Source organism: Plodia interpunctella, chromosome 5 (assembly GCF_027563975.2).
Source record: "Plodia interpunctella isolate USDA-ARS_2022_Savannah chromosome 5, ilPloInte3.2, whole genome shotgun sequence".
NCBI classification, from domain to species: Eukaryota; Metazoa; Arthropoda; class Insecta; order Lepidoptera; family Pyralidae; genus Plodia; species Plodia interpunctella.
This window is the reverse complement of record NC_071298.1, coordinates 4,468,794-4,491,724: the sequence shown is the minus strand read 5'-3', so window position 1 is coordinate 4,491,724 and position 22,931 is coordinate 4,468,794. Positions and strand designations below refer to the sequence as shown.

The following is a 22,931-nucleotide window of genomic DNA, read 5'->3' as shown; positions in this document are numbered from 1 at the left end:
TAACCTACCTTTCATTGTACCCATATAAATCGCCCCTATATATTTGGTCTTCCGCAAACCTTCTACTAATGGTTTCTTCACTGCTCCCTGAAATAATACAGAAAATATGAGTAAATAAAACTAAAATACTGTCTAACTTGTAAATACTAAAGAAAAATAGAAATCAGCACCTGCAAGATTAGAATGCGCAAATCGGCGACAAGATGGTCCACGACAACTGAGCAATTGCTGTAGTTGGTTGTGGAAATATTCTCTTTCTGCTGTTGTCAAATACTTGACTCTATTTTGAGTTTCAAAGGGATCTGAAAAAACAAAAGTAAAAGTAGTATTAAGTCGAAAGCAATTTCGTCGTTTTAAGTCGAACAAATATTTGGTTGGTTAATTTTATCTGCCCCGACATGTATAAAAAATGTTATACAAGAAAAATTAATAATAAAAAGTGACCCAACCTATGCGTAAGTTGTAATAGGTGATGAGACCAGTGACAAACTCGCAGTACAAAAGGTTGTGTGTAGCGTTGATGGTCCTGACGCAATTGTATGTGTTGTTAGAGGCGCTCATGCAGAAGCAGAATGGGCCGGCTGTCCAGAGAGGTGCGGTGCGCCAATGTTCGTTATCGTGGCGGAAACAATTCATGCGCTCTGATTCGCATAGTCGTTCTAATTCGGCCTGAAATAATTCAAATTAATTAAACCTTAAAGCTAAGTCTACGGCCGCCTTCCGAAGTTCTTCAATTCAGCTTCGGAAAGCGGCGCAACATTAAAGTATAAAACAAACTATCTGACACTATCAGAAAAGAGTAAATTACCTTTTTCTTTGCTTTTCTCAACTTCTTCCTTAGTCTTTCAGCTTTTAGCTTTTTACGTAATTCTCTGGCTCTTTGCGCTGCTTCCCAATAATTATGGCCTTGTCCCTTAGATTTTCTAAAAAAGAACATCTACATTATAAATCAATGTTAACTAATTTAACATTTAATTATTTATTTATAATACTGACCGACTCTCTTCACAATAACATACATGTTTATCTTCGTTTTCAATGTATAGTGGATGCAATCTTCTTGGAAAGTTATCAGTCCCTTTATCTAAAATTCCTTTTATTCGTGACATCCCTTTGTTTGGATTCCTCTGTTCGTATTCTGATGCATCCAGTCTTGCCGGACCTAAATTCGTTGATGCAGTAGTAATTTGAGATGATGTTAATTCCATTGTTGGAGTAGTTCTTGAATCTGTCGTAGTGAATGTTTCTGGTTTATTGGTTGGTAAAGAATGTTCTGTGGCTAATACCTTATCAATTTCTGAACTAAAATATTGTGCTTGTTCAGAAAAGTTAACGACTGCACTTGGATCAGTAACATTTTTATCTGGTGTTATACGTGTTGTATTTGTTTCATCATAATGTTGTTTTTCAGTTTCAGTCGAACTAATTTCAACAATAGGAGGTACAGTACTTTTATCATTCTCCAACTCAACTTCGAAATATTTTGTGTCTATTACGATGGTAGATGTGGGAGCGTTGGATATTTCTATCTCAGTTTGCTTTGTAGCTATTACCTCCGTAAATGGTAAAATGGTAGTTGATGTTGAACTTTCATTTTTCATCTGTACGTCAAATATATCATCTTTGGTGTTTGCATTAATAGCTGTGGGCATGACGTATTCATTCGATTGTCGATATTTCTTATCAAACAGCGTATTATTTCTATGCTTAGTTCGGGTTCTATGTAATCTTCCTTTTCTTATGTGCTCATGTTGAGAACCATTTTGTTCATTCGTTATATTCTTGTTTTGTATATGAATAATTGTCAAATTGGGATGCACTGTGTGTTGGTCAACTACAAGTGGTTTTGTGGATTTCAAGTGCTTTTTTATTTCTTTTAAATCCTCTAGCTTTGTACGTAACTGCCTGATTTGATCTTCGATGCTCATTCTATTCGTAATCCATGCCTTTAAATCATTGTAAATTACTTGAGAACAATTAACAGTGCCATCTTTTTCTATTTTGCATTCTAAAGACGATTCGTTATTGTTTAAAATAGCATCATTTTTATGTTTATTTTTACTATGATTTAAATTTTGAGCTCTCCTCTTAATCCTCTTATGGTCTATATTATCTTTGGTACGTTCGTAAGCTTCTAAAAAGGCTTCAGTTTCTTTGATTAGTTCATCTATCTTTTCTTTAATTTCTTTATTTTGCAGTTCATCAATTGGTTCATTTTTAAAACTCAAATGTCCTATGCTTGGGTTTTCTTCAAGAATGCTTTCTACTGTATTCGGTTCATAAACATCGTTATCCACAGATCTACGGGTCCTTGTATTATTTTCTTTGTTGTAGTATATTGGTCGTCTTGCTATTGTCCCATCGGTTTCAAGTCTAGTGTAAACGAGTCCACTAGGTGTGAAACAGGCACACTTCTTAGTGCTCATTTTGGGTGGTGGTGTACTTATTTCAGTCTGTAAATTAAGATATGTGTCATTCATTAACTCTTTATATAACTATTTGTGTTTAGTTATTGTATTAAATAATTTTACTTACCTCATATTTGCACTTATGTCGTCTCCATCGGCCATTGACTAAAACACATTTCCACTTCCTTCCAGCCGAACATGGAGTACGTAACTCAGCTTTAGAACATTCCACCGCTAAGCGAGCTGCTTTGCCATTAACAAAATCTGTATTCTCTGAAATATTAAAATCAGTCACCTTTAGCCATTACTAGCTGCCCCCGGAGCTCCGCTCCCACATTTCGGGATAAAACGTACGCCAAGTTCTATTGCAAATTACATTCTACCTGTGTACCAAATTTCATCGAAATTCTTACCTTTATTTAGCCTGATTGAATAACAAGCATTAGAATACTTGTTACTACAGTTTCGCATTTATAATATTAGAATTACGATAATAACAAGTTTGATAATAAAGTTTAGTTCGTCTACGTACCATCGAAAACTTCCATTTCCAGGGCTTTTTCAAGGCTCGCCTCCAAAATTGGGTTATGACTCTCATTATTCAAAATCGGCTCTGAGATTTTTTTCGAATCACTTGCCCCATTATCTGTACTCTCCTATAAAATTAAAATAATAGACATTTTAATAACAACAGGACAACGGAAATCTCCACACACGAGTTATCGGACAGATTGATGGACAACACATAAATAGTTACTTCAATATGATACATCGTAACTTCTTGTTACCTACTTAGCTGTTCATTTGGCATGATGATGGTCTTGATAAAAATATAAGAAGCACTTTTGAAAAAACTCACATTGAGCTCTAAAAAGTCTTCATCTTCGTCTTCAAGTTCCAAAAAGTCGTCATCATCGGAATCCTCTTCGAAGTCAGAACTTTCTGACGAGGAGTCGTGTGGGGTCTGCGTGCTCGCTCTCTCATTCATCTCGCGACTGTACTTCGCGCTTGCCATGTGATTGTCGCGGCGGCCGGAACTAAAATGCAAGAATTATACTGACTTCGACAAAATATTATGTTTTTTATTTGCCAAAGCCAAATACATATTTATAAGGTGATGATTATGAAATAGCTAACTAGCTTTTCAAGTGTCTTAGAACTATATTATGTTCCAAACTTCGAGAACCATTCTTCGTCTAATCTGGTCAAACAAGAGAAAGTACTCGAGATTCTACTAAGAGGCCATGGGCTAGAAATCTGTCACTATATAATCTCTACTTCACCAATAAGCCCATTATACGGTTAAACTTGGCCTTCAGTTTCGCAACTCTTGGATCTGTTTACCCCGTAAGATCGTATAGAGACGTGATACTGTATCAGTACAGTTCCATAGTCAGTAGATTTTTTTTAATTTGACAAAATACATTCAAAATGTTATCCAAAACACATGTCAAACTTATGAGATACCTACATTTTAATTGAAGTATTGAAACAGGTACTGTAACTACATATACATGGGACTTACACGAACCTTCTTTTACTTAACGTTACGTGTCAACGACCTTGCAGTCGCCGTGGTTGCAGCTTGACTATACGTACACATGATACGTACCTCTCAACAAGGAAGGTGTCAGGCCAATGCATCGCAGCCTGTCGTCTCCTCCTCGGCTGTAACAGCGGCAATAACGACCTCCCGTCCATGTGAGCTGGCGGGTCCACGCCACCCATGTCCAAGAATGTTGGTGCTAGATCGATGTTTAGAACGATGTCGTCCACTCTAAAATAAACAGATAGAAATGTGTATACCTATACCAAATTACATAATTATGGTACTTACTAATAGATTTTGAGCTAGACCGAGGACGGACGGACATGAAGAAACTATAAGGGTTCCTTATCTGTAGGACTACGGGACCCTAAAAATCTGATAAATACAAGTATTAGCACATCTAAAATATCATTAAACAAAAGATAGGCATAATTACAAAATATTCATGTACAATTTTTAATTTTTCAAAATTATTTAAAATGCATATTACTTAATAACAACAATTTAAAAATACATGAATGTTACTTACACAGTGCCAGGCTCAACGCCGGGCCCTCTCACAAGAAAAGGCACTCGTATATCGAACTCGAAGGGAAAGCTCTTGCCCTTTACCAAGCCGAACTGCCCGAGGTGGTAACCGTGGTCTGACGTGTACACTAAGTACGTGTTGTCCAGCTCGCCTAGGGCCTTCAGTTCTTGATAGACCCTTTCGACAGCCTAAAAAATTAAAAATGAATATTACAATACGATACGAAATATCTTTGTTGGCCATAAAAACAAAGAATACAACAACAATATATGGACAGTGGCGAGCTTATTAATATTCGAAATATATCGTGGACAACGAAAAAGAAATGCAGCAAAATATGTAAAAGAAATTAACCGGCTACCTGCTTAACTTTAACCCTACTTGGGAATGCTATGTTTCCCTTAGTTGTCTCATACGACATCCACGGGAGGATATGAAGTGGTCCTATTCTAGGGCGGAATAACACGCCATAATGATAATAATAAACTATAGATACACCTAATTTAGGAATATTGAGTATCGGAAATAGCACACATTTCCGATTTATGTAATCCTAGGATTTGCTCATTTTTCCCGCTAAATGCTCACTTTAGCTCGCTGAAATATTGGCCACTCGCTTCCAGTGACAGATAAATCTCCATCACGGCCGTATTTCCGGATTGCCCATTCAATATTCCACGTTTGCATTTGAATGGAATGAAAAATATATATGAACTTCGTTTCCAATAAATTCATTGCTTTTACTTTTGGTTTTAATTTTTGGTCAAGTTATATAATGGCTACTTTTAGTACCTATTTAGGCATTTCCGAACATTTAGACGTCACTTTTGATATGTTCTTCAACAAAAAGAGGACATGTTAGGTAGGTAGGATTTGGAAAAATGTGGACGAAACATGAGGATGATATTACTTACCATATCAACGCTTTGCAACGTCTGCAGCCGTTTGGTCATCAACAGATCTGTGAACTGTCGGTGTATGGGCTTCATCTTCTCTGTCACTCGCAGGATCCACTGCTTGTCAGGGTTCGGCGCCATGTCGTATGTTGGAGTACTGTAAACGTGTATAACAATAAAGTATAATTATTTTAAAATATGGCGATAACTAGCAACTAATGTTCAATGCTCTTTCTTTCATCAGAGTGTTCTGCCGGTTGAATACGCGCCAAGGGTGTAACGCCCAGGATCTAAATCTAGATATAACAGTTTCAATCCTAGCAATAGCTTGACTCGTGACACAAGCTTTAGTATGAGCTGTAGAGTGTTAAAAAACACCCCGAAATCTTTCGAGATAAAAAGTACCCCTGGATGTGCTAGGTTTTACCTTATCCAAGTTTAAAATTTCATCGAATTCTAAAAGTGTGTAAACAGGATATAAAATACACGTCCATCTAAACATTCTCACAAACTTTCGCGTTCATAATATCGTTATGACAGGTCTTTATTTAAGGGCCGCCACAGGATAAATAAGGACAGGAGACAAGCAAACATGCCACCCGGCTGCGGCCACGGCAACACACTTTAAATAAATGTTTACGACCCTCCAAACTGCCGGAACTGAAAGGAGACCGAGGAATTCCTTTATACGTGTTTCTTGGTACGGTAGTGTTTGGTTAAATATTCTTTTTGCAATGTAAGTACCTATAGGTACTAGACATTATAGGTACATAATAAGTATTTTAACGCTTAGGTACTATTTTTAAGGAACTAACAAAAAAGTAACTGCATATATATTTCCTTAGTGAGATAACCTTACCTAAGTTGCACCAATCAATATTGTCTGCCCGAATAGATTTAGATAAAATTGCATTGCACTGCACCTATGTGGTATTCCAGGTTGTATTCTACCCATGTACCTTTCATAACAACCCGTCCAGCAGATTTTGCGTGAAAGAGTAACGAACATGTCCCACAAACTTTCGCAATTAGTAGGATAATATTAGTAGGATTAGCTTTCCTTGATGATGCTGAGTCGTATTTTTTAAAAACTGTTTAATACTAAGGTGCACCTTATCTCTAACCTATAATATATCCTGTGATCGGGTTTGTACCTAATGAAGCTGTTATATTCTTTGCATTTCAAGATAGGATATAAATCCATACTTGTGTACCTGCCAATAAACTGCATGCTCTATCGGCAACGTATACCGACTGTCCATGGACAGGTTTCCGACCACACAGTACGGAATATTAAAACCACGGTCGCAGGTTCGATCTCCGGCGCCGGCCAGTCGCTCCCTGGCCCACCACAAGCAAAATATATTAATGTTATCTTTCTTAATAACGTAAGGCGGCCCTTTTGTATCAGTTTTTCTTTTTAAAACGTTTTTTAAGACAATGATAAATACTCGGAAGTTTGCAACTACACATAAATAATTCGCAAGTTGAGAGTTTTAAGAGTATTAATTGGCTATTCGAAAAAGATACATTTAGATGTGTCCCGAAATCTGTGTGTGAGCACAGATTAAATAATACCTCAGTAGTGTGAGTAAACTTAAACCGGGCTACGGGCTAAACGCAAAACGAGATAAATAGTAACATGAAAACTGTTATTTTCTTATTTGAAAGCTAACCTGCCACAAGAAACCTAACACAAATTAGAACGTCAATTAGAAGCACAAACTGCAGCCTTCGCTAATAAAAAAATGCAGAAGTAGCGCTTTAACATACGCTGACGTTGAGAATTTTCCTGATTTAAATCAAGAGTTTATTCAGAAATAATTAACAATTTCACGACGAAATTTCGTAAATATTCATTCTTTATTATGATTCTCAAAGATACAAACTACTAGCATCGGAACAACAGCTGCTGAGAAAAGATGCTGAAAGAAACATTGTTTAGGTATAGGGAAGTAAGGTTAAATTATATACTGGGATTACACATTATATATAGGTACCTACGTTTACAAAAAGTAGAAACATGGGCTCTGAAATATGACCGAGGAAAACGTTAAACTATTTTACATAAATGCATATGCGTACTTTCGTTAATATACTGTCTACTGAAAATAATTAGTTTATTTTCAGAACGTTGAGAACATTGAGCAGGATTCTTAGAAAACTAACATTTGGGTACAAGTTTATAAGTCGGTGATTCACTCATTGCAAAGTTGAAAAATATTAACAAATTGTTGGCACGAGTTTTCCAACCCTCTAATAGTGCATTAAAAAATATATATAATCATAATCTACCTAAGTAGGCATCAATAGTGGATACGCGGCGCAATGATGTTTCCCCAGACAGGAGACAAATGGTATACTGTCTTACAGTAAACCTATCTACATTTACAATACAAAAATATTGTTCTTGCATTATTCTTGCCTATATCATCTACTGAATAAACAAACGGGTGTGATGCCCCCGAAATCCAGCAAGACCAGAATATAACAGCCGACGAGTCTAAACATTCTTATGAAACATAAATCAGCCTCTCACGGGCCCCGAGAGGTAAAATTATTCAGGGCGCCTCGGTTGGCTGTAAGTGTACATGAAAACTTCGGAGTGAGATCCCAAAAAAATTAATGCCGATGAGCGATTTTCACTTCTAAGTAGCATGGTTCCGTAGTTTATCCATACTTCAAGTCTTTGAATATAATTTCTTTCTTATTTAATTTATATACCTAAATGTACATTTGAGTTAGGCACATTTGCATTATTAGTAGGTACCTAAGTGTAGGTACAAATTACGATGATAAAATAATTTGAACTTTTATGTGATTCGTGGTAATCTGAATTACAAGATATGAGATATATCTCACAACACTTTAGTTTATTACTCATTTATTTGTCTTCTACAGGAGTTACAGTGGAATAAATAAACTCATACATCCATGATATTTAACGACCTGGCTCTCTTTCATTTCATTTATTTTTTCATGGGCGATAAAATAAATTGTAATATTCCCTACGCTTCATAATCTTCGCGCAGGACCCTAAAATCCCGGTCAACTCCTTAAATATTTAAAGAGGAGCAAGATGGCCGCGGTGCTCGCGAAAATGCCGCAGCTGCAATTACAGTTTTTGTTCAAATATAAAGAACGTTTCGTTAAACTTGTAAGGATTTTAACAAAAACGTTTTTATTCGTATATGTTTGGCGTATTCGTATAAAATTAAGACGACTGCGAAATATACCTACATGTCTAGAAGCCTGTACATTCATTAGTGAAGTACCTATATAGATGTTAGCGTAACACGACATCTAGAGCCTATATGAGATATAGAGCCTCAGATGTACTTACTGATGAGTGGTCACGTTGAAGAACAGGTGGGAGTACTGTGGAGCGGAGTCCTCGGGGCCGTGCGGCGCGGGGAAGGACATGACGAGCAGCACTGGTTTTCTGGAAAACCTCCGCTTGGAAGCCCGCAGGAATGCTATTGAATCGTTCGCTATCAAATCCGGGTAATAGTCCTGGAAAAAAATGATCCTAAATAATTTAGGTCAAACTTAAATGTCGGGTTTATGTTTAACCTCTAATTCAATCAAGTTTTAAGATTAATTGCCTGTGTCTGTTGCGGTAAAAAAAATGCTTAATAACATTATCAGAGTGTTAAATGATTTCATGCTTTCAACATAATCGCGTGGTTCCGATACGTTCGGTCGGTGTCAGCGTACATTCGGCTCGGAGTTTACAACCCTATCTGACCTCATACTTCCTTGGGAATACTATTAATTGTCCCATACGAGCTGCCAAGGCAAATGCCATCCACGGAAGTATATGAAATGAGATGATCATGTTATAGGGCAGAACCACACACACGCCAGAATTTATGCCTTCAACCATGCTTCCTTTTAACCCTGCGCATAGTTCTCATACCAGCCAATACCGTAATAATGTCAAAGCTATGGTTGATACAAAAGTACATACTATATGGTATTGCAATGGCAAAAAAATGTAGTTCACTTTCTTGACAGATTGTAGGTAATTAATATGTTGAAGAGTGATGCCAGGTGATGTTAACTACTTACTCTGTTGTAGTCGTCACCATGCTTTATCTTCTTCCCATTCATGTTGATGCTGTAGTTGTAATACTTGGAATTCATGATGAGGCCACCCCACTCACGCCAACCGGGTGGGATGTAGGAACCGTTATACTTGTTCAAGTATTTACCGAAATAGCCTAAAACAAATCATTTTTAGAATAACTTTAATTTCATAAAAATAAATTACTAGAAGAACTAAAAATTCAAAACGTGACAAAAATAAATATTTGTACAATAAAAAATTATGTAAAGTCTGCCATCTATGAAAATCAAACCAAAAACGTAACAATGGCGGCCGATTTTTCATTGCTGTATTTTTAAAAGTAATTTATTTTTTAACATTACCTATAGAACCAAAATACATACGCAATTTTGCACCTATAATTGAAATTAGGTATGTTATTTTATAAAATTAAAGATATTCTTCAACAAATTCAATACCTATATAGAATTTTATTTTATCCAGTCAAATGAGTCCATTATAACTACTTACTTACATTTTTTCTTGTTTTAAAGAAGAAGAAAAAGTTGTATTTAATTTAGTTTTGTGTACGAATAACGCTTATAATTTTATGGATAAAGATGGTAAAACCTGACACGGTGAAATTAATAAAGTTTCGTCGCAAACCACTTTGGACTATGGGCTATTAATTGAATCAGAGAAGGACAAACTATCGCGACCCATGTCAGAGTTTCACTAATGTGGACCGATTGATTAGATAAGCGCGGTCAAAAAGGTAAAACGGGAATTCAAATAAGTACGTAGGTATGCGACCTATATTTGCAAATATACCTAATTATTTTTTCCGGTGAATTGCATTTTAATTTATAATTTTAGGCACAGTTAGATCGGCACAATTTTTTTGTGTTGTTTATCTATGACTTTCTTTTTTCTTTATAAATAGGTAAGAAATTTCATAAAACACATGAAATAATAATGATAACGCAATCTAAATCTGCTATACTGTAGAAGTATCTTGATTGGTAGGTACATATATATCTAAGTACTTTTACCTAATTAAAAAGTTCAGACACCATAAAGTTGAAAACGTAGTGAGCCCATTGTTCCCGCTATACAATAGTTCTCAAATTTTAATTTCGCTGTCATTTATGCAAAACGCTGGGACATTTTTAATTTTCACGCGGGGCGTGCCTGCGTCTGTCGGCAGTCGGCACCGATGAAGTGGCACCAGATGCTGATTACTTTGCTTAGGAGCGTATTGTTAGGGCATAAGTTACGAGAGAGAACGTTGAAATTTCTATTTTTCCGCCCACAGCAAAAACCTTATTAAGTACTATACAGTTCTCCACTCTTCCAATCACACAAAAAATATGACGGATAGGATTTCCTTTTTTCATGCACCATATTCAAATTTATTGGCACCTGAACATCATTTACTATTTTACAATACAATCATCCATACCTTCGGAATTGTTCAGTAAGTAAAGTACCTATTTTAATTACTTATAAACCTGTATTGTAAGTAAAATAATATCTTTACGGCCTAAAACATTATCATTGAGGATACGTTTCATGTACACTAGGTACACCACACTTCTTATGGCCGTCTGAAATATAAAAAGACTTCCCATTATGAAACCACAAATATGCAAACGGTAAATCGCTAATGCTTTTTTACTATGCCACGTCATTATGCCTCCGGCAGACAACAAGACGCCCGGCAGAAACGTAAACTGAAAACAGCCATGGGAAATACAAATTCGTTTTACAAGTTTCCTTCATTTGGAGAGATTTTCCTGTATTTAAATAATTTATTTTCGACAATTCTTACTTTCTATTCTATATTTCTTTTAAATGCAAATAAATACTATCTAATTAAGAAATAGGTATGGAAAAATAAATTGTATTAATCTTATAAAATGTGCAGTACAACGGAAACTTGAAGCTGGGACTTTACGTGGCACTAAGACCAAAATTATTTAGAACTAACATCAAAAGTAATAGGTTAGTTGCATATTTTTCTTTTTGTTGATCTATTGGTCATTAAGCCATCCATACATCAAAAACAAAACATTATAATGATAACAAGTTACGTCACATTTCTTAGAATCAATGCGAATGGCTTGACTTCAATCAAGAACTGAAAAATAGGTACTAAATTATACAATAAATAAAATTGATCAATTGAAGCGCCATTTAAATTGAAGTACTTAAATTAGTATTAGTCATGGATTTAGTAAGTATTTTGTACGAAGTACCTACTACTTCATTGATACTAATACAGTTAGTTCCATAGTACATGGTGACTTGTAATTTAAATTCCGAATGCTACTAATATCATTTTCTCATTTCAGGCCAGTATCTTATCATGACTAGCTGTCAAGTAGTATCGGCGCTACGTCTCAAAGCTCGAAGTCTAATACATGTGCAATGAGCCATCCAAAGAGGTGATTGAACTTAATGTATAAGAGTAACTATGGATAAACCGCTCAGGACAGAAACCTGTGCTTGGCGTCTGAGGATTAGCCCAACCAACATTCATTCAAGACGAGCCGCATAATATCTTAGCTAATCTACCAATATTATATGCAATTATGTAGAACCAACTTGCCAAGAGAATTAGCACGATTGCATATTGAAAGGATATTTCTCTTAGATTGCATAACTTACATACTTATTTCTATTTATAAATAAGTAGTGGTTAACTATTTGTCTCTGTATCCTTTTCCGGGCCTTATCCCTTTATTTGGTTTCAGCCCTCCGTACCTGTCTATAGAATCGTCATACTCAATCGAAATACGTTTCTGTCTATAGAATAAAAAAAAGAGTACCTAAGTAGAGTGAAGTAATTAGTTTTAGAATAAAGCGTATCACAAACTCACTCGTAACGCAATATTTCTAAACCAAACATCCTCATTAAACTTTAAATTGATAAGTAAATTTGTGGACGTCAATCACGTCAATATTGAGGGTAGCTATTTGTCACGTGACCGTTATTCGGGTATTTATCACGTTTCATTAGTGTCGCCGGGTCACGGCGGCAAAGTGCGGCCGTCACGTCAACCGCGCCTCGCGCCGGAATTTCATTTTGTCAGACCTTAATCTCCTTATGCAGGTGACAGTGACAGTCGTCGAATATTTGCCGCGGTTAGTGGTTCCAATTTCATATCACTAAACTTAGACGCTGGTAACTTAAACGCTGGGAATCACTATTCCCAGCGTTTATGTTACCGCGTAACTATTTATGTATTCCAAACATAGAAATAGTAAATCCTTATTGAGATTTATTATTTGTTAGGTAGAGGTATTTGTTACCTCTTTAGACGTTAGACAATTTACTGTTTTAGATAATATTCTGACATAGAGCATGATTAGTATGTGTGTTTCAGAATAACAAATGTTAGGTACATTTATTATTGTTAAATACATTTATTACTTTTAAACACACATTCTACTAAACGTGTAACTAGGTCCTTATGGAAGACAAGCCTTACCTACATGGTTTTGCATTTATGTAACTTATTTTCTTCGATAGTAACTAATATAAGATAAGATTCACATAAGATATGACCAATTTAACAAAGCAATTAACATTTAAAAGATTTCTGAAGAAGTAGCATGAAAATAAAATCCCATTGAGCTAGGCTCCACAGAAGTAATAGCATAACTATAGTTTACTTACTTATTTCACATTAAGCATCCAAATAAGTGAAAGAAAATACATTTTACAGCTAAAGTCACGTCGAATCGAAATGGCTCTTATCTGGATTCAAGCTATTCACGGCAAAGGAAAATAATAGAAAGTCTTTAAGATAGCGCGCACGCCACCGTTACCATTTTAGAACACCACGGTATTTATCTAATCGAGGTTTTATTTTTAGACCAACATTTTTTCTTACCTTTTCTGCAAAAGACCTATTTTAGAATATTCCATCTTTGTTAAACATATTACATGTAGGTACTACGGTACAAATAGAAATGTTTTCTTTCATCCCATCTAAGTAGAACAACTCAAGTCACAAACAACAAGTACAATTTATTTATAAATTGTACTTGACGGATTTAGTAAGTAATTTGTTTTCTAAGATATTCGTGCCCACCTATCCAATTCTAAATTCAGCAACTTTATTTTCATTAAAGATTACATTGAGCTCATAAAAAAAGTCTTTAGGTATAACATTATTTCAATAACACATTTACTTTATTTATTATTTATTTATATTATTTACAAAATTACTTAAACATGTTTAATAATTAATTGGCACGAGAAAGCGAGATGAAACACTCGTGTCGTGTCGAATTCGGCGTAACCCGCCGCGCGTGACACAATTCCACCATTCGGAACACGCGGCCCGAGGCTGCGCTCACTTCCAACAGGAGTGCCATTGTTTCATAATTATGCGACTCACTTCAACGTTTTAGGAACGTATTTGTTCAGTCACGGTTGCAGGGTTTGTAATGAACATAAAGGACCCGGAAAATAACTAAAGAAAACGAAGCATAAGAAGAATAGAAATAGAAACCGAGACTAAAAGGAATTTTTGTTATTTCTATAATAACTGCGATTACATCGTAGCCGAAATACAAAAAAATACTTACAGTCAGACAACCTTGACGCTGTGAATTATCTGGCGCAGGTGTACGAGCAGGCCCAGCCACAAATTAAATGGAATAAGGATCAAAAAGAAAAGTACACAACATGTATAGGTACTCTAGTGTAGCAGGAAAAATATAGATATACATATATATACACCTACTAGCTTTTGGCCGCGTTTATTTGGTGTTATTATTGTGTACATATATCTGATATCATCTGGTTCTGAACATTGCGATGAAATCTATACCACATTTTAAGTTACACCATCCGCAATACAGCTGCGAAAACCATATCAAATCGCATCCAGTAGTTTTTGCGTGATACGCGAAAAACATACAGACAGAAAGATAAAATGTTCAAATCAAATCTAGATAAACCATATTCAAACTTAATTGACGTTACACTTCTTGGCAAAGTTATTATTTGCTCTATTACTAGTGAAGATTTTAATTTTCATTGCATTTTGCATTCACAAATCGTTTAAAGGCTATCTGCAGGTGTGAGTTGTTAATTTAATTTGTTCGATATCGATCGGATATGTATTAATTATTTCGTGACCGCGGCTGTAGCTGGTAGCTTGTGAATTCCTATTACACCATTGTTTTAAGTTGCTCAAAATGCTCAATACCGCCTGTTTCTGCTATAATATCTAGTTAATATTACATACCCAAGTAGTTTTTCAAAAAGTACAACTAATTAGCTAAAATACCTATAATAAGTAAATAACATTCACATTTTACTTTCTAACGTCGTTCTAAAAAGAACAATTTGTCATTTTATGAGGGAATCAAAGGTTAAGTTTTCTTCTCATCAAAAGCGACGTAAAGCGGTTTCTCTATTTCCTTTTTTGGCGTGTCGTATAAATTTTGTGATAAAATCACAGTGACACTTCATTGATGGGTCGGCATGAATGGCAGTGGAGACTGTAGGCAGCGAGGCGCCACGTGCTGCGCCCACGCAAGTCTCGAGCGCGCTGGAGCGGAAGTACCGTCCGATTTGTCCGGCTGTCCGTTACGCTATTGGAGGGGGGCGGACTTGGGTTAAAAGTATAAGAAACTTATCAAGCACAAAAAAGACTATGCAAGCAAAAATTATGTATGTGTTGCTTAAATCGGCTCATGAAAACTGTCGTCAGACAGTTTTCATGAGCCGATTTAAACGAACTCGAGGGGAGTGGATTATGCTCCACAAAACAGATGACATAATATTATTTTCCGCTTATTGTCAGAGAAGTACTTGGACAAAAACTTGCAAAATTATATTACCAGAAGACAAACATAAGTATTAGAGTAGCCAGATAAATTACTATAGTTATAATTACATTGACTTGCACCTGCGCTTGCACCATACCTTCGTTCGCAGTTGCGTGCGATTGCGTGACCTGCGTAGGAGCATTGCGCTTACGTATAAATCTTTAAATATTTATAGACATAGCTTTGACACTACCGATTATAGAATTAATGTGACTGAACAATCATAAATCCCAATATACCAATACTGTGAAAACAGAATATTTTGACATTCAACACGAGACGTTAAAAGCTGCGACATGTTTTTCAAATTAAGTACTAATTATATAATTTAGTATCGTTTCCGGGGACATACAGTTATAGTATTGTGAAATCAGAAGAATTGATGTACCAATTTACAAGGTTTTATTTAACTTCCATTGTATGATTGAGACAAATCTTGCAAGCTAAATGTTTCCGCTGGTCCTATAGGTGCTCACAGATAAAATTGAGTCACTGAAATGTTACATGTGACTTCGTTTTCGATGAGTCTCCCCCTTCATCTGAATGATTTCCCGTTTACTACCTCAGCCATTTGAGAGCCCAGGGCGAAATTATTCCGATGAGTCCGTCGGCAAAGTGTTATAAGCAAGACTTGTAACCAGAAATGAGCTCTCTAAGGGCATGAAATTTTGGCATTCATCGGTGCCATAGCATCAACTAATCTTGTGGAATTTTATGACAAAATCCATTTCTTTTTTAAATAAAATTAGTTATTTCTAGCGTAGAGTAAATAATTAATTTTTGGGCAGTACTTATATGTAGTCTTGGAAAAATCTTAAATATTATGGAACGAATGTGGGTGGGCAGATAGACTGGAGTCGTGACCGAGTCGAGGATGTTCCATTGACAGCTCAATTAGGAATACAATAGTCCACGGCGGAGATGGGCACAAAAAGACGGACAAGTGGCCCAGCAGTGGGCGAAACTTTGAAATTAATTGGATAATTATTATAATTCTTGGTGACTTTTTACCACACGTCGCAGTCGACGTCTGTTATTACGATCGTGCTTAAGAATATAAAAACTAGATATATTATACTTTTAGTTTCTCGAATTTGGTTAATAAAATGTGACAAGACAATAAATGACACACTGACTAATCTATAAAAATTGAATAAATGAAATCTGATCCGGTGACGAAGTCGCTGCTGTCGAATACATTTTAAAAGAAAATATCAATGTTACTTTTGACAATTTCAAATTTTTATCACCGTTTGCTTTTGTACTTTCCAGCCAAGGGCAAGACACTGACATATCGAAACGCGATTGCGATTGGACATAACTCGTCAGAGGAAATCGTGACAGTGGCGGCGGCTAATGAATGGGCCTGTTTGACCACCGTTCTGCTATCTGCAGCGGCAGGGTTTAATGAGAAATTTAACCTTATTGATCTGAGTGCATAACCAGTATGGGACAAAGGGTTAAGTTATTCTACCTTTACACACAGAATTTATAATACATAGACTTATATCGAAGTAATGCTTTATGTAGAAAAACGTATTTAGCGAATTGTCATGTGTTTCCGCCCTAGAATATCGAGTGCCATATACTATCGTTGATGTCGTACAAAGCGACAAGGGACACATATCCTAGGCAGCTAATGGGCAACAATTGCATTCCCAATAAGCCATTCTTATTGTGATGCGTGGCGTAAAATCACAGCCGAAAGATCAAAATTTTAAAGGTATTTTACATGCTGACCCCGTATCATCACAGCATCACACAGCCTCGTACGCAACCAGGAACATAAAGAGAAAAGATACATGCCATGCGATGATACAAGTGGATGAAGGCAGGTAAAGTACAGTGGAGAGTGTTTCCTAAAGTTGTTTTATCTGGTTCAATAATTTTTACTTTCCCTTCGTGGCCTACAAGAGGTTTTTAATTTAAACTCATGTTTTGTACATGCTTAGGTATAAGCGAAGCTGATATGCTCAATATCAAAGATCAATATGATTTGAACTAGACAAACAATCAAAAATAATATAAACTTCGTTTCCTTAAAAAAATCGAGACAATATTGTTTATGTTTCTGAGCCAGCTTGTCTTAACGAACAAAATACCAAAACCCATCAAACTAGATATAAACAAAACAATCGATAGAACGGGTACAGAAACTTGTTGACAGCAAAAAGTTACGGCTGCGTGGGCGGACCAGAGTCGTTCATTCAAGCAGACGAATGAATGGACGTAAAACTGACCGATACGGTACCAATGCATGGAACAAACTACAGACTTGTAACGAGATACCCTATGTGTACGTACTTTGCATGCCGTGTTCAGAAAACAGTGTTCATATTCATTTTACACGAATGTCATAAGAAATATTTAAAAAAAATCAAATTTTGCTATATTGAGCTGTAAAAACAATACTTTTAAAAGGTACTGCGCGCACGGAGAGTTAGCACTAAAACGCTCTGATGACGTCATAATACTTATTAAAAAATTGGCACGCTTGGATCCCATTAGTTGGACGAAGAAATGTTATCTCAAGACATGTCTGTGGAACAAACACTATACTTTTGTATTTGTCAGATGCTCTCTCACTGAGCAAGCCAATTTTATGCCTGAAATTCTACAGACTGAGTTGATGAAATTGATTTTATGTATCACTGATTTTTATAAGGCACAAGTAAACAAATTGCTACGAGCTAAAGTTAAGTATTAATATTTAATATTCTTAATATCAAATCATGTTTGTTTTTTCTTCTTTTACGTCGACAAACTCAAAACTGTTTAATCCACGGATTTCTGTAGGGTTTTCACAAGTAGATATTGAGATTCCTGAGGAAGGTTTAGTATAATTTATTATGGTTTCACCCGAGTGAAGCCAGTACGAGCCGCTAGTATTCCATAAAAACAAGAACATCATATATTTTCTCGGCTGATCAGATGTGGGCGAACTAGAAATGAGGCCTTCCTCTAAAGAAAGGGAAATGCATGGACTATCACAGAACGTTTACCTTTGAATGGGACGACGATTACATTTAAGTGCATAATACAAAGATATGATGCATATTAATACACACCGTCGATAATGTATGTAAAATATTGAATATGATTTCTATTTACAATGCCCGTAATCGTAAAGTTGTAAGGTAATTTTAAATAAAAAGTATCTACATTGAAACGGTGGTGGAGTGATTACGACGCATAAGATCGAAAGGATCCAGGTTCGAATAACACTGAGTTCGAAGCCCAATATATCATCGAACCGCACCATCAATGGTGTGTATTGTATACCTATGTAATTAATCAGTTTCGTTTGTATACTTACTACAGAAACAGACCCTAACTATAATCCTTGTAAATGTAATTTTACAATAATTATATAATATTTCTTTGTCAATAAAAATTTTCATTGCGAATGTACACTACAATATTTATACTTAACAATAATAACAGGTTCATGTAGGGTTACTTTTGATAATCGTTTTATTTCACTAATTTTCGTGGTTTAGATGATAATAGTCTTACATAGATATACAACAAAACCAAGGTGAATTCTTTTAGACAAAGACATGGCATTTCATTGGTAGTTAGAAGTTAAATTAAGCCCTATCCGGTACTTAAGCAGGACATCCAGAGGGCTACATTTTTAACACAATTGAATACAATTGGCGCATTATAAAAAGTGAGAAATTCTCATTTGACAGCCGCCGCCGCAATTATGAAAAAGTGGAATTAGATTCAATTAAACTTCATACGGGCTAATTTAGTAGCTTTCTTGATTTGTGGTGCTTATTTTCTAATCAGAGACGGGTTTTTGCCCAGGCACAGACCCAAAAACCCCTCTGGTGGATCGGTATACGACAAGGCATAAACTCATCTCTGTATAAAAGTTTTTTAAATCATTTTTGTTCTGTTTCTATCTCATTTAGATACTAATAATACTTGTATTACATCACTATCACTACATAGTATAAAACAACGTCGCTTCATGCTGTCTGTCTGCCAGCCCTATGTATGCTAACTATATAATATACTTTTGCAACAGATTTTGATGTGGTTTGTTTAGGAGTGATCATGTGTAAGATTAACTATGCACCTAAGTATATAATTTATTATGGTTTTACCCGAGTGAAGTCGGGACGGGTCGCGGACCTATATTTGATGAATCATCATTAGCTAATTTAGATTAGAATGCAACTGGAAGCATAACATCCGAGGCCAAAGTTTAGCCAAACTGAGCAAGTTTACCTACATGAACACAAGTACACAAACGTATTATTCAATATTCACCAACCATTCTATATTGAAGATATTTTGACGGGACTTCTACAATATACCTCGGAGTTAAATATAATTTTTAATGATAAATATACTTTGTATTACATATTTGGAAAACGAAGACGGTAACTATAGTACCATTAGTAATATCTACAACCGTTATTATACCTTGAATAAAACACGTAGCACGACATCGCGCCACACGTTCTTTTTTTTACACGGTGCGGACGTTAGAAACGTGCTATGTGTTTGTATGTTTCGTGGGGGCCTTCTAAACCTTACAAGTTATGTGTCTATCAAAATTTACTTATATCACTTGTCAAAAAGCAGCGATCTTATATCTTCCTTATTCTTTGTCACACAGTACGTAACTTTTTACAATTGGGCGCCAAATAGGAACTGGTAAGTAGTTACTGGATTGGTACCTTATGACTTTGATCTGTATAAGCTAAAAACCCAGGTTCTGAGCGTCTTAAAGATAAGAAAATCATTAATATTTAATAATAAACAATATGAATATTCGCATAACTTAAGATTACTGAAGTTCAAAGTTCATTAAAGGAACACCTCAGACGAGAATCGTTAAAACATCTAGTATTAACGTGCCAAGACTTGCTAAGCAGGTATTTAGGTTACTTATCTGATAACAGGAAACTTCGTAACTCCGTGATTAACGCTTGTGTGTATAGAATTCGTCGGGATGATGCTCAAAGTACGTACAGTCAACAACAAGTAAAGTTTCTTGCATGGATCTCTCATGTGGCAAAAATAATGGCGAACTTCTAATGTTTATAAGTAACTTTATGTGCTGTTGACTATACTACAGACAATTTAATTATTTAATTTAAAGGAGCAAAGGTGAAAATTAAATCTTACATCACTCATATAATTATTTATACATAATATATCTCTCTCATCTGAGACAGAGATCTAACCAAACAAACCTTCAACTGGGACCGAAATGGACCGAAGTATTCGAAGCAAAGGATTAAAAAATCCTTTGATCACTATAAATGCCAATAATAGCATTTTTTTAACTTATAATCTTACTATCTAACTTTTAAAGTACGTCATTTTGGACAGTATTTTTATTGCGCTTATATACATAATCAGTATTTATTTCTACAATAAATATTTAAGTATTTAATAAAATCATCACAAATCTCAATTAATACGAAAATAGCGCAAATTTTTTTACCCACTTCTAACGAGAAGTTTATACGTATTTATTATTTATTCAGCCAATTAATGTTAAAGCCAATCGACACTAAGTAGACCGTCAAACTCATTGCCCCATTACCTGCATAGGATAACACTATACATGAACTTGTACACCGACACAGATACCCGATAACTTATGTCCATCATAATGGACCTTATTACCTTGTTACCTACATTTGTTTGACCTGTGTTTAGCGCCCACGACCTTTTGAAGGGCCAATCTCCTGTCCCCACGCATCTGTTGCGAAACGGTGGAATTTCAAAATACTTTAGTAGGTTTACAGCTTTAGCTGTAAATAAAATGCTCGCATCAAATTCAATCAAGTTAATTTTATAAAAATACTTAGTTATTTTCGTAGTGCTTGGGCTACGAAAATAACTAAGTATTTTCGGGCCTATAGGATTGAAGTAGAATTAATAGGTATAGCTGATACTTTTTACGATCATAAATAACTTCGCAGTTTGCTTATATTTTAACTAGCCCAGTCCCAACTTCGCTCGATTAGAACCACATTAAATGGTGGACCTAAACCTTCCTGAAACATAAAGCTCTCTATCTTATTGTTGTCAATGTTCCTTCGCCTCATACTACGTCCAAGGGACGATATGGAGTGGTCAACTCTAGGTCGAGACCACACACTACCCCTAAAATTATTTACTTAACTAACTTATTAACTTAAAACATCAGGTTAACAAATCACCTTAACGCCACGCACAGGTACATTACCTTAAGCATCATTACCACCATCGAAGTTAATTAACAACTTCATGCACACAACGCGTTAAAACACTTAAACGTACTAACACTTGCTTATCTTAAACATAGGCAATTAGCGCCTATAGCTACAGCTTTTGAGCTTTCTCATTGCATCTCATATGCGGTCGAAATCGTGACGTGACGGCAAACAGCTTTTACAGATGTAATCTGTAGTAGGTAGTTCTTAGGTGAGGCTTGGCTCGGGACGATGTCATAATACTTATACTATACAATATAATACTCTTTATTGCACGAAAGAAAAGCACAGAAAATATCACAGTATTATTTCACTATTGTTGCCCGCGGTTTCGCCCGCGCTTACTTTATGCGTCCGCCCATAACTTATTATTGTCAATATTTCGGGTTCTAAGTAACGTATTACGATATTACCTATACCAGATTTTAAGTCAGTTCATCTGCTATAGAACTGTGAAAACTGCATCCTATTTCATCCAGTAGATTGCATCTCCATACATACGACACATAGATACACAGACAAAAATTCTAAAAATAAATGTTTTGGCTTGTATTAGTCCCATAGAATTAGAATTAGAATTCAATGAAATTAGAATATAGATATAAATTCATTAGAATATATTGCGTCTTGTCAACTACCAAGAATAAACAGGAAGACCGCATGTGTAACTTCTAAACTAGGCACTAACATTGTATTGCGTATGTGTGCACGTTAAACATAGTGGTGATAAAGTTTACAAACTTTAGCTTTAGCTACAGGCTTTAGGAGTTTTCGCTTCCAGGAGGAACTCCGGGAAATCCTTTGGTAGAAGTTTATGTCATAAAATGAAATAATAATAAAGTTTTCGTTGGAACCGATAGAAATTCAAGAATATTTTTCTCATTACTGTATCTTTTGGTTTCTCCACGTCTTAATACCTTACGGGACCTTAGACAGAGCCAAAAGTTGCAAAACTCGATAGCCACGTTTAGATGGTATGAAAATAGGATTTTAAAATGTCGCACGTGCAAAGAAACCGGTTCTTCATTAAAAGTTAATTAAAATAGGTTATTAAATACTGCGGTTGTGTATTCATTTTGCAAGGACAGGTCGGTCTAATATATATTTTTAACATGAATAATAAATAGATATATATGGACAAATCACACAATTTAGAAGTAACACATTTCTACTGATCTACTCACATAGGTATAAAACTAGCGGCCCGTCCCGGCTTCGCTCGGGTACAACTATAATAAAAAGTAGCCTGTCACTCCTAAAGGTTTCTCTGTAACAAAATTCATCAAAATCCTAGTATATTTTGAGTTTATTCAATACAAACAAAAAAAAAAAACAAAAATACAAATCTTTCCTCTTTATAATATTAGTATGGATGAGATCATTAGATGACCATTAGGCCAATGGTCGTCAGTTAAAATAAGTCTTTT

The 22,931-nt window shown here is 35.5% G+C and overlaps 1 protein-coding gene across 1 annotated transcript in view; it reads right to left on the bottom strand.

Moving 5' to 3' along the window:
* The window catches only part of Sulf1 (Sulfated), a 58,259-nt gene that overhangs the window by 1,141 nt on the left and 34,187 nt on the right, over nucleotides 1-22,931 (bottom strand). The window contains exons 4-16 of the mRNA XM_053745111.2: nucleotides 9,454-9,605; nucleotides 8,726-8,895; nucleotides 5,401-5,539; nucleotides 4,487-4,674; nucleotides 4,021-4,185; nucleotides 3,268-3,445; nucleotides 2,941-3,064; nucleotides 2,536-2,681; nucleotides 997-2,453; nucleotides 809-923; nucleotides 450-669; nucleotides 171-302; nucleotides 9-87 (exon numbers count right to left, since the gene is read on the bottom strand). Coding sequence (XP_053601086.1) covers nucleotides 9-87; nucleotides 171-302; nucleotides 450-669; nucleotides 809-923; nucleotides 997-2,453; nucleotides 2,536-2,681; nucleotides 2,941-3,064; nucleotides 3,268-3,445; nucleotides 4,021-4,185; nucleotides 4,487-4,674; nucleotides 5,401-5,539; nucleotides 8,726-8,895; nucleotides 9,454-9,605 — 3,265 coding nt within the window. The remainder of the gene's footprint in view (nucleotides 1-8; nucleotides 88-170; nucleotides 303-449; nucleotides 670-808; nucleotides 924-996; nucleotides 2,454-2,535; nucleotides 2,682-2,940; nucleotides 3,065-3,267; nucleotides 3,446-4,020; nucleotides 4,186-4,486; nucleotides 4,675-5,400; nucleotides 5,540-8,725; nucleotides 8,896-9,453; nucleotides 9,606-22,931) is intronic.